Genomic DNA, 15,435 nt, shown 5'->3' on the forward strand with positions numbered 1-15,435 from the left:
TCTATCTTCCCCGTACTAAGGGTCCAGAAGTCCTCTGGGCCCAGTCTTATGGGTCTTTATTCAGACTTCATTGTGTGGGAACAATTGCTACCAGACTGGGTGTGTCCACTTCAGTATTTTTCTTGGCTTCTCTTAGCACCATGCCTCCCTGCTGGGCATGCACAGAACCACTCTGGGATGAGGAGGGGATCTTACAGCCTGCCATTGTACAAAAATAAGCCAGAGAATTTATTTAGGGACAGGTCCAAGACAAAAAGGCAAATCTAATGGATGAGCCAGGAAATGGATACAAAGACAAAATAAAAACCCCACTATGAGAAACATACAGATCTAAAGATATTTGACATTCCAATAATTATCATGATTTTAGAAAACTAGGACCATGGTACATAAGTTCGTTTTGTTTCCAGCCCACCAGTGAGGTACTTGCAGATGACTATCCTACTTCCTGTCAAGTTACATAATGCTCCATGATGTAGTGATGATGGCCTTTTGAGAGACCGACACCTGGCCCAAATCCTCAGCATACAGCATTGTGACTTTGGGTGAAATCCAGTATTCATTGCTTCAGAGCCTTGGCTGTCTGGTAAAAGAGAGTTAAAAACATCTCCAATGCAGGTCATTTAGGGTAATCTAATTAATATTTAAATAAGTGCTGAGCAGCACAATTAAGTATGTGTTCACTGAATCTCAGCTTCTAAGCCTGGCTGAAGTCAACTGCATAGGTGTTGATGGTCTTTAGACTGTAGCCTGAAAGGAGTTAAGGGCAGTCAATAGGAGATCCTTTGCTCTGTCTCTGGCACATCTGGAGCCTACCTAAGAACCACATTCAATTCCCCTCATCTCTTCACTCTCACCCAGTGATGAGTCCATATACTCAACATACTCAATAGATGCATAGTGAGAGTCAAGTAATGAACCCAGTGAGAAGTGGAAAGTGGCAGGTATGGGCCCTCCCCCCTCAGAACTCATGCTCTACTCCTTTGGAAGAGTCCCACTCTCTTGAACTGCATGCTCTTTCATGTCACGTACTTTATTCAAGGCTGTCTTGATTTAAGATATAGCAACATGACTCAAGCTGCCACTTGGAATTCCTGTTAGGCTCTTGGATTAGACACATCTGATGCAGATGTTGGCTCACATCTCAGTAGGCTTGCACATCTCAGTAGACTTTCCAAAGACATTGCCTTGAATTGATGATGAGGACAGCTGGCAACACATTCACCTTTGAGGATCTACCCCTTTACGCTGGGCTGTGCCTTCCATCAACAGATCTGGGATCTTCTTCCTCCTCTTCTTTCTTTGTTTTTGATGGTGCTGAGAATTGAACCCAGGATCTTGGCATGCTAAAAGCAAGTACTCTACCACTGAGCAAACATCTCAGCCCTGGAATCCCTTTATGAAATTTTTCATGTCTCTAGAAATTTGCTGGTGAGTCTCAGAGGTATTAGCAAGGTCATTTTCTCTAAACACCTGTTGCCAGGACAGAAAAACTCTTATCCTCCACAATAAGAATGCTATTTCCAAATAATAAAAGATGCTCATTGGGCTTTTCATTTCAAGCCACGGTGAAAGGAATGTTCTTCCTCAGTCCTGCTGCTGTTTCTCTCTTCAAATGCCCAACCCTATCAGCCATAATAGAAGAAAAAGCGTGTAGTTGGTCAAGCTGCCAACACCTTCAGCACAGCGTGTGTAGCATCGTGTCTTCAGACTGCATTTCTCATTGAGAGGAAAACATGTGGTTCAAAGAAATTCAATAGTTCAATGTTTGTATGGTGTTTTGTTAGTAGACAAAGCTCTAAAATAATAATTATATATAACTTTTCATGATAGGGCCAAGTTCGTGTTTTCTAGATAGTTTTAAATATCAACTGCTTTGAAAAAATAAAAGTACATTTTAATCAAAATATTTTATTTTTCAGATGCATATATTATATTTGGCATAGGTGAATGTGGCAGTTTGAATGTAATTGCCCCCCATAAGCTCATAGGGAATGTCACTATTAGAAGGTGTGGCTTTTTTGGAGTAGGTATGGCCTTGTTGGAGGAAGTGTGTCACTGTGGGAGTGGGCTTTGAGGTCTCATATATGTTCAAGCCACACCCAGTGTCTCAGACCACTTCCCATTGCCTACGGGTCAAGATATAGGACTCTCAGCTCCTTCTCTAGCACCATGTTTGCCTATATACCACCATGTTCCACCATGATGGTAATGGACTGAACCTCTGAACTATAAGCCAGCCCATTCAATGTTTTCCTCTGTTACAGTTGCCATGGTCATGGTGTCTCTTCACAGCAATAGAAACTAAGACATGCACAAATATGATGTATTAATATATAAATTAATATAGTAACATAAAAGTAAAATGGTGATAAGAAGTTCCAGTGAGACCTTTTCCATCTTCTTCTTAGTTGAATGACTCTTCCCTTCTATGGAATGTGTACTAATAACAATATTTTATGTGAAAATTTACCCTAACAGCTTATCATTTGTCCTTCATACTTTCTCTTTATTCAAGCAATCATTTTTAACCATATAAAACATATACATATATAGCCACATATTAATATATGTAAAAATATGTGCAATTTTATATCTTGGTCTTCTTATGCAACGGGATTCAAAACATATCCCAGGAAGTCAACTGGGATGTTTTAAATTAATTCTTATTATTGTTTGCAAAATATTCTTCTTTCTGCCTTCTGTTTATCTTATTTATCTACTTGTGGAACAATGTCATCCTCATCGAGTGTTGGGGCACTAATATTTTTCACCTCTACATAGTGGGAGCAATTGAGAAACAAATGAAAAGAAACAGACAAAAGTAGTATTATGTATATATATAACCTAAATGGTGACTGGTATGGATGAGACAGGCAACCACAAGATGCACGCAGACTCTCATCTCAGAATATGACTTGCCCAGCCATTGTATAGCCTACACTAGCACTACCATTGTATGGAGTGTGTCCTGCTGAACTCTAGCTAGAATAAGACTAGCATGTGTCTGCTCATCAGTGTAGTCCCCTAAAGAAAACCCTAGATGGAAAACCAAGGAGACAAGGTTATGGTGGCTGAACCAACTTGATACCATCTCCCAAGCTTACAACTAGACCATTTCTTCTTCTGTCTGCAACAGGAGCAAAGAAAGAATTAGAAGCAAAGTCAGCCTTGCTGTAGCCAAAGCCTTCCATGAGAGCCCTGAGTTCAGAAGCAATAATTTTTTAAAACTATATATATATATATATATATTTTTTTTTAATCACGTGCATGTAGGAGGGGCATGTGATCATGAACACAGGTGCTGGTGGAGGCAGAGCATCCTCGTGGGGCTGGGTAACAAGTAATTGTGAGCTGCCCAATGTAGGTGCTGAAAATCAAACTCAATGCTACTCTACTACTGAGCCACTCCCTAGGCCCCCAGAAGCACCACTTCTAATAGTTTCTTCAGGGATAATAGCACTAGGGTAATTTTTGATAAAGCAAGACCCTTTAGCCTTCTTCTCAATGATTATGTTTTTGTTATTATTGAATTTCATTGGGCAAAATGAGCTAGGGGTTGAACCCATAGCGTCGCACATGGTAATCACACACTCTACCACTCAGTATAATATCAGCCTCAGTTTTTCCTTTATGAGAATTTAGAAACTTTTTTTTCCTTCCATGTGGTCTTCTAGTGCCCCAGCTCCATGCACTGCTTAGACTACAGTCAGTCCTGAAAAAGGACAGATTTTTTAAAAAGATTTGATATGTTACAACAGCAATTTGTCTCGCCCAGGAATATAATATCTTACTGTTATTTTCTTGTATTTTATAGCCTTCTTTAGTTATCTTCTGTGAATCCTTAGGAAAATTACTTCCAAATATGTGATCATTTTTAGCTAAGATTCTAAATAGATTATTTTCTCATGTCACTATCTAACTTCTCATTACTCCAGGAAAGTTACTTGTTTTCTGCATTTTTTCTGTACTTCCCCTTAAGTGTTTCTAGGAATTAAATTTTCCTAAGGAAAGTACCACATGCAAATATGTGATGATAAATGTGAAAACACTGAAGATATCACCTGACTCCTATGAAAACACTAACTATAAAAAATGTAGTTCCTCTTCAAAATAAGAATACATCGGTAGTCTGATTGAATGTTGAGGATGTTTAGAGCAGGGACACTCTTACCTAGCGGTTAAGTAGCCTGAGCTCATCACTTCCTCCAAGTGTTGTCTGACCAGGCTGTACTGTGCCTCTTCTATTTCTAAAGCAATAAAAGGGTGTCTTGAGAATGTGTCAGCCTGATTCTGCACCAGAGAATGGAAGATTAATACTAAGCCTCTACATTGCACAAGATGAGGGACGAGAACAAACAACATCAAATTTGTCTTTTGTATACTTCACCAGAAACTAACCCTAACATGACTCATGGAGCAGCCGTCATGGTGAGGGAAGAGAGAGGTGGAGTCTTCTCTGTTTTCATCCCTCTTTAGATCAAGTTTCTAGAAAGGGGGCCACATATGCTGCATCTGGTCTAGTCTTGGTTCAAAGGACTGTTCTTTGACAGACACATCTAATGTTCAGACTAAATAACCGTTGGGATTCTAGAGAAGTTTAAACAAAGAAAGTAAATTGTAGTTATCGTCTGAAACAAAGCAATGTTAAATAGTATAGAAAATTTCTGTAGACTAACCAACATATCTCACTAAGACAGATTCGTGAACAATTGAGGTAGACAGTGGAGTCTACCCTTAATGTCAAGGGGTACAATGATGATGTTGCAAAGAAAGGCCAACCAAACATATTCCAAACTGTAGGTCAGCATCTTCCCAACCACAAGGTAAATGCAAAGTAGGTTCTCATTATTCTGTCCCCTGAAAAGCAGAAGTGACAAAATCCTTTTGAAATTTCTATTCTCACCGCTTAATCATTTCAGGAAGTGTCTCATAACTTCTGGTTAGGATACAATAGAAAAATCACAGAGCACAGTGAGTTGTGCAAGTTTTACAGGTCTTGCAAATTTACTGGGAACTACTAATCACACGAGCATAGATGCCCAGTACCTCACTGGTAAAACACGAGTCTTGAGTCAAATATGCGCAGGCCTTGAAGAATTAAGTTGACACGTTACTTGCAGTTAGATATACGCCCTTACCATGGCACAGCCGGTGATTACCCACTGTACTGAAAACTGAGGTCTTTGGACCGCTTCTTCTCAGGGTGACGTGCTGCTTACAGACGTGCATCCTTCTGCCGTCAGCATGTGTGACGTGACAGAGAGCCCAGGTGCTGACCAGCGGTCACTACATCTCCAGTGTGGGGTTGAGAAGCCAGTAGAATATTCCACTTGATGTTTCTTCCCTTAGAAGAAGAAATGGGATGTGATTTAATTCACAAAAATTGTTACCCAGCACTCAGGAGACAGAGGTAGGCAGATTTCTGTGAGTTCAAGGTCAGCCTAGTCTAAAGAGCGAGATCAGGACAGGTTCCAAAGCTACACAGAGAAACCGTGTCTGAAAAAAAACAAAAACAAAAATTTTAAATCTCCCTAAGAATTGTTAGTAATGATACTGGTACAATTCAACAAATAGAAAGTAGAAGTCGAGGGTCCTGTGGTATTTAAAGCTGTAATAGGCAGATTAGATTCTGTCTTTAATACACAGTAGACGGTATCTTTTTATTGAAAATAGATTCTTCTGTCTTATAATACGTCCCAACCACAGTTCCCTCTCCCTCCACTCCTCTGAGTGCCCCTCCGCCAGGTCCAGGCCTCCTAGGTTTGTCCTAGGTTTGCCTTCAGAAGAGAGCAGGTCTTCAAGAGACAACAACCAAATACTACAAAACAAGATACAATAAGACAAGGCGAAAGGCCTCAGATTGAGGCTGGACAAAGCAGCCCGATAGGAAAAGAGCCCCAACAGCAGACAAAAGAGTCAGAGACACATCTGCTCCCTCTGTTAAGAGAGGACTCCCACAAAACACCAGGCTAACAGCCGTAACATATACCTGGTGTGGACCCATGAAGGCCCGTGCTTGCCACTTCAGGCTCTGTGAGCCCTTATGAGCCTTGACTAGTTGATTCGGTGGGCCATGTTCTCCTGGTGTCCTCTGTCCCCCTCTGAGTCCAACAGTATTTCCTCCTCCTCTTCCGTGGGGTTCCCTAAAGCTCTAAGGGAAGGGACCCAAAGGAGAACTCCAATTCAGACTCTGCATAATGTCTGAGTGTGAGTCTCTGCACCCACTCCCACATGCTGCCAGAGGAAGCCTCTCTGTTGACAAATGGAGAGCAAGGCACCAATCTGAGGTCTGTGGGCTATCCTGGTTCCTGGTCATTCAAGCAGTGTCAGGAATGGGCTCCCTATCATGGCATGGGCCTCAAGGTAAGTCAGACATTGGTTGGCCAATCCTACAAGTTCTGTGCCACCATTACCCCAGCACATCTTACAAGGAGGACAGATTGTAGGTCGACCATTTTGTGGCTAGGTTAGTGTCCAGGTTTCTTTTTCAGTAACCTGAAGATTACCTTCTCACACCAAGGATGCTAGAATGTAGGGGTGAAGGTTCCATGCAAACACAAGCTCAACCTCTCTAAGTTCAATAAGCTGTGTGCTGATGTCCTCAGCAATGAGGACACACTATCAGTTTTCAAAGAACAACGCACTGTCCTAGCTTCAGCCTGAGTAAATGGGACCCCTTGGCCAACAACTCAACTGAATGCAACCCAGCCCACTGCTGGAAGCCTTGCCTAGCTACAAAAAAATTGCCAGTTTAGACTCTGTATCTTCCATTACAAGGAGTCCTCACTAGGGTCACCCTCATAGATTCCAGGAAGTTTCCACTATACTAGGTGTCCACACCAGCCCCAAATACTCCCCAATTCCAGCCATCCCTCCCTGGACTCTCTCCCTCCATTTCATTCCCCTACCACTTGATCCCTCCCACTCCCATCCTCATCCACCCCCAGTCCAACCACAAAATCTATTCTATTTCCCTTCCCCAGAAAGATCCATGTGTCCTCCCTAGAGCCCTTTTCTTTACCTACCCTCTCTGGGTCTGTGGATTGTAGCCTGATTATCATTTACATAACAGCTAATATCCACTTATTAGTGAGTACATACCATATTTGTCTCTCTGGGTCTAGGTTACCTCACTAAGGATTGTAGTCGGAAAGTTTCTCCAGTCCCACCCACTACCACCCCACCCCACAACCCACCCTCCCACACCCTGCAGTTCAGACAAATCTCTCTCACCTGCAGTCCTGTAGCCACTGGGACCCAAGTAAACACACAGAGGCTTATATTATTTACAAACTGTATGGTCTATGGCAGGCCTCTTGCTAGCTAGCTCTTATATCTTAAATTAACCCGTTTCTATTCATCTATGTTTTGTCATGTGTTCCATGGCTTAACAATCTGCTGGCATGTTGTTCCTTGGGCGGCAGGCTGGCATCTCTCCTGCTTCTGCCTTTCTTCCTCCTGTCTCTCTCCTTTCCCATCTGCCTCTAAGCTGCCTTGCCATAGGCCAAAGTAGCTTATTTATTAACTGATAGGAACAACATATATTCACAGCATACAGAAAGAAATCCCCCCCAGCAAAGGATGATTTTTTTTCTAGTTTCATCCTTTTGCCTACAAACCTCATGATGCCATTTTTTTAACAGTTAGGTGATACTGCATTGTGTAATTGTACCACATTTTCTCTATCCATTCTTCAGCTGAGGGACATCTAGGTTGTTTTCAGTTTCTGGCTATTACCAATAAAGCCACAATGAACATGATTGAACAAGTGTCCTTGTGGTAGGATGGAGCGTCCTTTGGGTATAGGTCCAAGAGTGATACAGCTGAGTCTTGAGGTAGACCAATTCCCAATTTTTTGAGGAACCACCGTGTTGATTTCCATAGTGGCTGAACAAGTTTTCATTCCCATCAGGAATGTACGAGAGTTCCCATTACTGCACATCCTGGCCAGCATTTGCTGTTACTTAGGCCTTCTGACTGGTATAAGGTAGACTTTCAAAGTCATTTTAATTTGCATTTCCCTGACAGCCAAGGACACTGAACATTTCTTACGTGTTTTGTCGGCCATTTGAGATTTTTCTATTGAGAATTCTCTGTTTAGATCTGTACCCCATTGTTTAATTGGAGTATTTCTTGAGATCTAGTTTCTTGAGTTCTTTATATATTTTGGATATTAGTCCTCTATCAGATGTGAAGTTGGTGAAAATCTTTTCCCATTCTGTAGGCTGCAGTTTTGTTCTATTGATGGTGTCTTTGGCCTTATAGAGCTTTTTAGTTTCATGAGGTCCCATTTATTAATTGTTGATCTTAGTGCCTGCACTGTTAGTGTTCTGTTCAGAAAGTTGTACATAGATTTTTGTTTTGTTTGTTTGTTTGTTTTTTGTTTTTGTTTTTGTTTTGTTTTTTTGGTTTTTCAAGACAGGATTTTTCTGTGTAGCCCTAGCCATCCCTGGACCAGGCTGATGTTGAACTTAGAGATTTTCCTGTCTCTGCCTTCCACCTGCTGAGATTAAAGTCATACACCACCACCACCCAGCATGGGAGACAGCATCTTAAAAAAAAAAAATAGCATGTAGGCTGTTAGTGAGTAGAGACTTGAGCAAGAACAAGGTTGTAAATCCTTGTCTCCACGTGAGAGTGATGCTAGGAACTTGGCTAGGGTGCCTAGGAGAAGAAAGGAACTCATGACTTCAATATACATTTTTGTAAAAGGACTCAAGTCTGTCAGTTTTACCTCCAACAATCACAGGAACCAATGGTAAATTTATTCTAAATCTACATCAAGGTTCATCTGGAAAACTTCTCACTCATACATTTCATTCCCACAAGTAAGCAATTACTAAATCAGACCAACTCAGAGCAAAGAGAGCCTGACCTGGTTCCCAGATACATTCATTTTTAAAATGTAAATTTACCCTCTGAAGTCTGGACTGGAGTCAGCATATAAGTCAGAATGTAGCTCAGTAATAGACTGCTCAGTTGGCCTGTGCAAAGTCCTGGGCTTAATCCTTGATACCACAAGCAAACACGTGCCAAGAAGAAAAAAAGATTACATTGTGCTTTCTTTAAAAATATTCCCAAGAATCACAGAAGCATGATGAAGCATTGTGGGACAAGAGCTTGGTTCCCACTAATTAAATGTATGCTGTTCTCTGTAGCACTGTCAGACTTCCTGGAATGTCTGAATGTCTCCCCTGGATGATCAGAATGGAAGAGGTATATAGTTCCCACTACCCTGAAAAACAAAAGAAGACAGACCCATACTTTTTGCAAGCCATATCAAAAGACAGGTACATTTTTGATTGGTGGCACTAATCTCAGTTCATGAATTTGTGAGCATTCAAGCACAATGAAACACAAAAAAGCAGTAAAATGTGACATGGACTGCATACATGTTTCCAGTGGAAGCAAAGGAAACCAGCAGAGGCTTGCCAGGGAAGCCGAGGTCTAATTAGTGTTCTGTACCTGATGGATGAGGGAGCTATTATAGATAACAAGCTTCAAAAAACGGCATGGAAACTTCTGGAGACTCTGCCCATTTGAATAAGTATTCGCTTTCATTGCTTGGCTTCCGAGGTTCAATTTCCGGCAAAGAGAAGATGAATTTTTCAGCTTGTGTTGGATCTGCTTTCAATCTCTCCTGTCTTCACATGGTACATTAGTTGGGGCACACAACCAACACATACAATAAAGCTCCCCTTTAATTGTTATTGTTATGATTCTCCTTTTTATTTTAGTCTCTTGAACAAGAGCCAGTTCAAGCCAGGCTTGGGTTTCCAAGCCATTATCCCAAGAATAATACCACCATTGCTCAGACAAGAAGCACTGGAAAACACTCAGTGGTTAAGAGCACTGTCTGTTCTTCCAGAGGACCCGGGTTCAAATTCCCACCACCACATGACAGTTCACAACCTCTTTAACTCCAAACACAAATTAAGTAGCAAGAGAAAGCCCCACTAAGTGTACAATACACTACCTAGAATCACCCTCCAGACTAGCTTTACAATCACATAAACAGAGCTATACCAGAGTACTTACCTTGCTAAAAGGCCCATCTTTCAAAGAACAGGAGCCATGGGCTTACAGCCACCATGTAAGTCAGTATGGAGGATCCTCAAAAGACTCAAAATAGATGTACTATATAACCAAGCTACACCACACTAGGTATTTACCCAAAAGATTCCAAGTCAACATATCACAGCAATTCTTGCATATCTTCCATGTTTACTGAAGCACTTTTCACAATAACTTAGTTATGGAACCAATCTATGTGTTCATCAACAGAAGAATAGATAAGGGAAATATAGTCTGTATACACAGTGGAAAGTTTTTAAGTCATAAAGAAACACGGAAGGTATGTCATTTGTCAAAATATTGATTCATATGGAGACAATCATATTAAAGCAATTACATCAATCTCAGAAAGACAAAGATCACATGTTTTCTCTCAGTTGTGGGTCCTAGATTTAATATAAACGCAAACAATCATATATGCATAGATAGCATAAAGTAGAAACAAAACTGTCGGGGAAAGTTATTGGGAAAAGAGAAGAGGAGCAGGGCGTGGGAGAACATGCCACAGGTATATCATACACTTGCATGGAATTTGCCTTATGTAACCCAGAACAGTAAATATAAAGGAACTGTTAAAAGCACAGAGAATAATAATAATAATAATAATAATAATAATAATAATAATAATAATCAGAGAGCTCCATCTGCTTGTGGATCCCTTTGCCATTAGCTCGAGGATAATCTAAAGAATTGCAAGATAATAAATTCTGGGAGAAAAACGAAAGCACTTGACTTGTCTTTTCTTCCCTACTTATTGGAATATTACTCACAAAGCCTTGCTTTCTTCACATTATTTCTTAAGAAACTTACCTTTTTAATTGAAAAATTAATACATTCTCAACCTGCATGTGATGGTGCCCATCTGCAGTCTTAGCATGCAGAAGGCTGAGGCAGGAAGACCTGGAGTTCAAGACCAGCCTGGTCTACATAGTGAGTTCCAGTCCAGACAAGGGATACATAGTGAGAGCCTATTCTAAATAGATAAATAAATATATAAAAAGTCAAAGGCAGCACTTTAGGAATGACACCCAAGGTTGTTCTCTGTCCTGCTACAAATATACACAGATATACACACACACACACACACACACACACACACACACACACACACACCAAGTATAATTTTTAAAAATTTCATAGTAACATTCCTGTTTATTTCACCACAACTTAAAAAGAAACAGACAAAATTTTTCCTATCAGATATTTTTTTAAACTCCTGGCCTACACAATCTTTTCTGCTAAATGCTCTAGGATTAAATGAATTCCCTGAAACAAAATACTTCTAAAATGATGCATGAATACTTTTAAAGATGAAAAATTATTCTTCCTCAAGTCCTTCTTTGAATATTGTGAAACCAGCAAAGATCTAGCTCCCTCCCCTAACCTGGGGTACAGCCCAGATGTTGGGGTGCTTCTGATCATGCAGCAGTGTGCAGCCTGGCTGCCTCGGGAAATGAAAGGAGTAATTAAAAGCGCACTGTGATAACCTATCTGACAGTTGATCTACTTTCCCTCAGTTATAAGTGAACAAAGACACAATAGGATGTCACTTGAGCATCGACACAATCGGATTCCGCAATGCATTAATCATGTACTTCAAACTGCAGCGCACCCATGGAGCTGGTTGCCTCTGTTTGTTTCTAATTGACTTTATTCAAACCCTGCACTCATAGTGGCTAACTATGGTGCTCTCCTTTCTTGATTGTTTGTAGACCTTTCAATAACACACATTATTAATTAAGATGCACCCCTTACCCATACACAGTCAGCCTTAAAACGAGAGCTTTTCCACAAGTAGATGTGGGGAGTTTTCTGTTTCCTCTTCTGCTTTCTTGTTTTCAACTGTGATCATAAGAAGCCAACTAGATTTTTTTCTTCTTTAAGTGTGGCCAGGGCCAGCTCTCTACTTCCACGCCATGATTAATGTGTTATTCATCTGGTACCTTCCTATTCGACTCTTGTCTTTGGCCTGTGAACTTCTCATTTAGCTTCCCACAAAGGATTCCATTGCTGTAGGAACTGAGGTGTGTCTCGGCTTTTACCTGGGAGGCAGTGATGCAAGCGTTTCTGCTGAGACCAATCCTTGGCTTGGGGTGGGGAGCAACAGACTAACAGGCCACCAGGAGAGTCCCAGGGCAGACAACAGAGCCACCACTGCCAGAAAGGGTGCTTCAGACATCAGCTACGGACACCCGGGTGAGCAGCTGAGCGAGGGGCTTGGATTTGCTCACCAGGGACACCAGCAACAATGACCTGCCTGTTCCCCAGAGCCCTGGGGCCTCTGGCCCTCCTGATGGTAAGTCCCATCTTATTCTAAAACTAGTAAACTTTCTCTGCTTCCTTGCTTACTCCAGAAGATTGAATTTGTCTGCTGAATCCCTGTTACACATTCTAAAAAGGAAGCAGCAGAACTAAATGTTAAACTGTGGAAGTTTTAAATTCCTTCCTTTTTTGCTTTTCTTAATGTTTAATTTTGAAAAGAAATATAAAACATACAAAGTTAATTTTTAGTGTAACTATTTTATATTTCTTCAGTGATCAAATTAACTCATCCCAATCCCAGGTTTTATTTTCCACATCTTTATTTTCTTCAAAGCAGTGCCCTTTTCTAACACACAAATGAAAACATGCACGACACAGCCACTTCTGTTCTCTAGGATTACGCATCTCTTGTTAAGCATATGGCTAAGAACTCTGCGTGCCTGATCTTGACACCCGACGTGTTTTTAGAATAGTCACCAACTGTTGAACTAAAATCAAAGTAATTTTGACTCTAGACAAGTTGGAAGGATTATTAAGAAAACCGGTTTTACAGTTAGCCATTATGTGTAAAGTGTATGGAGACTTTGTGGAGGGGGGACATGAACTTTGCAGCAGAATGGTGTTCAAGAGAGCACCTCTTCTGCTGGCTGGGGAAACGTTATATGTTGTTTTCTAAAAGGCAAGAAGAACCTAAAGTGAACTCATTAGCTTAGATACTATAAGCTAATTTATGCCTTAATCATTGTATTAGTGAGGCAAAAATATGTCATAACATCTCAAACATGAAGATCACCAAAAACTTGAATGTAAATAAATATAGGAAAAATTTCCAAAGCTAATTGCCATATTGTGGATGATAAACTTGGCCTTGGCATCCATTCATGCCATTGCCTCATTTCAAAACACAGAGAACAGTGACTTCTAAAAGTCACAGGGAGATTGATCTCAAGAACTGTGTAAAAATTAAAGTTGTCTGCCGTCACAACCAATGCCTTGTATGGAAGAATGCCTCAATTCTCCCTCACATGACAGTGTTCAAACAGAAAACAGGCATCACATCACTTTTTAAAAAATGAACCAACGATTGAACAAGGGCTCTGTTAACTGTGAACCGGCCTTCAGTTCTCCTACGATGCTGGTGATGAGGAACGCACAACATAGAAGACATTTTCCAACACACAGTGAAGTTTTGCCCATGTAGGGGGAGAGGAAAAGAGGAAAGATAGGGAGAGAGGGAGAGAGAGGAAAGGAAAGAGGGGGAGAGAGACAGAGACAAAGAGAGACAGAGAAATACAAAATGAAGGGTCTAGATATGACCTGTGCAATATCATAACCACTATCCATACATGGATATTTATCACTTCAAATAGAATTGTTCTCAGATGAGATACAGTGTTAAATGTAAAACATACAACATAACAAGAGTAAAAAAGATATCATTAGTTTTTATTTTGATTGCATATTGAAATTATAGTATTTTCAGTAGATTAAATTAAATACACCACCAATTAACTTTAACTTTTTAACAAGCCTTTTGATGCAAGTATAAGAAATTTTAAAACCATGCTTGCGGTGGCCATTTGTGCTTCACATTAAACAAAGACGTATCCTAATCCTACTTGCAGAGGGCGGTGTTCGGCAGCTAAAACTCAGTGGATTCAGTGGGAGTTGAGATTCCGTAAGTGGAGATGGACCGAACTGTTCCATTGTCAGACCGATACAAGCAGAGACAGGGCAATTGTGGCCTTTGCCGGGGGCCGTGGAGCTACCGGTTTGACTGGACTGGAAGTGTATGCTAGAGAATCTGGGAGTGATTTAAATAGGTGGATGAGTGTGACATTGAAACGTTCATTCTGTGAAGGCAAATGGAATCCTTTTAGAAAGAGGAGCCACCCAGAGTTTTGACAATGTGGTTACGGGTAAAAAGCAATGTTCTCAGAGCACCAGCATCATTTGTTGTTAAAGGGTGGTGTCTGAAAGTTGAAAGACATGTCTGGAGGTTTCTAAGTACCTTTCCCATCACACACACCATACAAGGTCACTGACAGCATTGTAATGTGAGGTGTAACAGCAAGACCTAGGCTTGAGTGTGTAGCTGTTCCGTTGACTCACTCCAGGTCCTATGTTCTCTATTGTCAAAGAAGAATCATCTTGGGCTGGGCATGGTAGCCCACACCTTTAACCTCATCACTCAAGAGGCAGAGACAGATGATCTGTGAGTTCAAGGCCAGTCTGGTCTACATAGTAAGCTCCAGGACAGCCAGGGCTCCGTAGAAAGATCCTGTCTCAAAAAGAACAAGCAGCAAAAAATAATAATAAAGAGAGAGAATCACCTTCGCCCTGTCTCTGCCTCTCTAAAAAGCCCACAGTGAGAAGGGAGCACCATTGTGTTCACAGAGGCGCTTTGAGAAGCAGAAGTATTTGCAAGACTCTGATACCATCCTCTCGTAGTGTTTCAGGACTAGGGGTGATCCTTGATGACATCAGTCTCAGTATTGTGGTTCAATGCTTCATATAACCACTGACATCAGTTTCAACAGGTCTTCAGTTAGAGAATATTAAGAATAGCTGTGTGGGGCTGGGGAGATGACCCAGGAGGTTAAGAGAGCTTGTTGCACACACATGAAGACCTGAGTTTGAATCCTCGGGAGCCATGTATAGCCATACATGAAGCCTCCACGATCGGAAATGGAGACAGGAGGATTGCTAGGTCTTGCTGGCCACTAGCCTAGTTCCATGTTCAGTGAGAGACCCTGACTCAAGGGAATAAAGTAAAGAGTGATAGAGAAGGACACCCAGTACCCTCCTCTGACCTCCATGCACATACATGTGTAAATACATAACACACACACACACACACACACACACACACACACACACACACACACCACTCACCTATACATGCACATATACATATAAATACATAACACACACATATACACTGCTCACCTATACATGCACATACACAAAAAATTTTTAAAATAGTATTTCTGAAACTGGTGTTTTGAAAATTACAAGAGTATTGTGAGTGTGGAGAAATGCCACATTTTCAAATGCAGAGATTTTTCTCAAAAGTCTCAGCTATTTGGGCTTCAA

At 41.0% G+C, this 15,435-nt stretch overlaps 1 protein-coding gene across 1 annotated transcript in view; it reads left to right on the top strand.

Moving 5' to 3' along the window:
- The first annotated feature begins 12,325 nt into the window (after window positions 1-12,325).
- The window catches only part of Dsg3 (desmoglein 3), a 29,911-nt gene continuing 26,801 nt past the window's right edge, over window positions 12,326-15,435 (top strand). Inside the window, exon 1 of the mRNA XM_059246701.1 lies at window positions 12,326-12,373. Coding sequence (XP_059102684.1) covers window positions 12,326-12,373 — 48 coding nt within the window. The remainder of the gene's footprint in view (window positions 12,374-15,435) is intronic.

Source organism: Peromyscus eremicus, chromosome 19, assembly GCF_949786415.1.
Source record: "Peromyscus eremicus chromosome 19, PerEre_H2_v1, whole genome shotgun sequence".
Lineage (NCBI taxonomy): Eukaryota > Metazoa > Chordata > Mammalia > Rodentia > Cricetidae > Peromyscus > Peromyscus eremicus.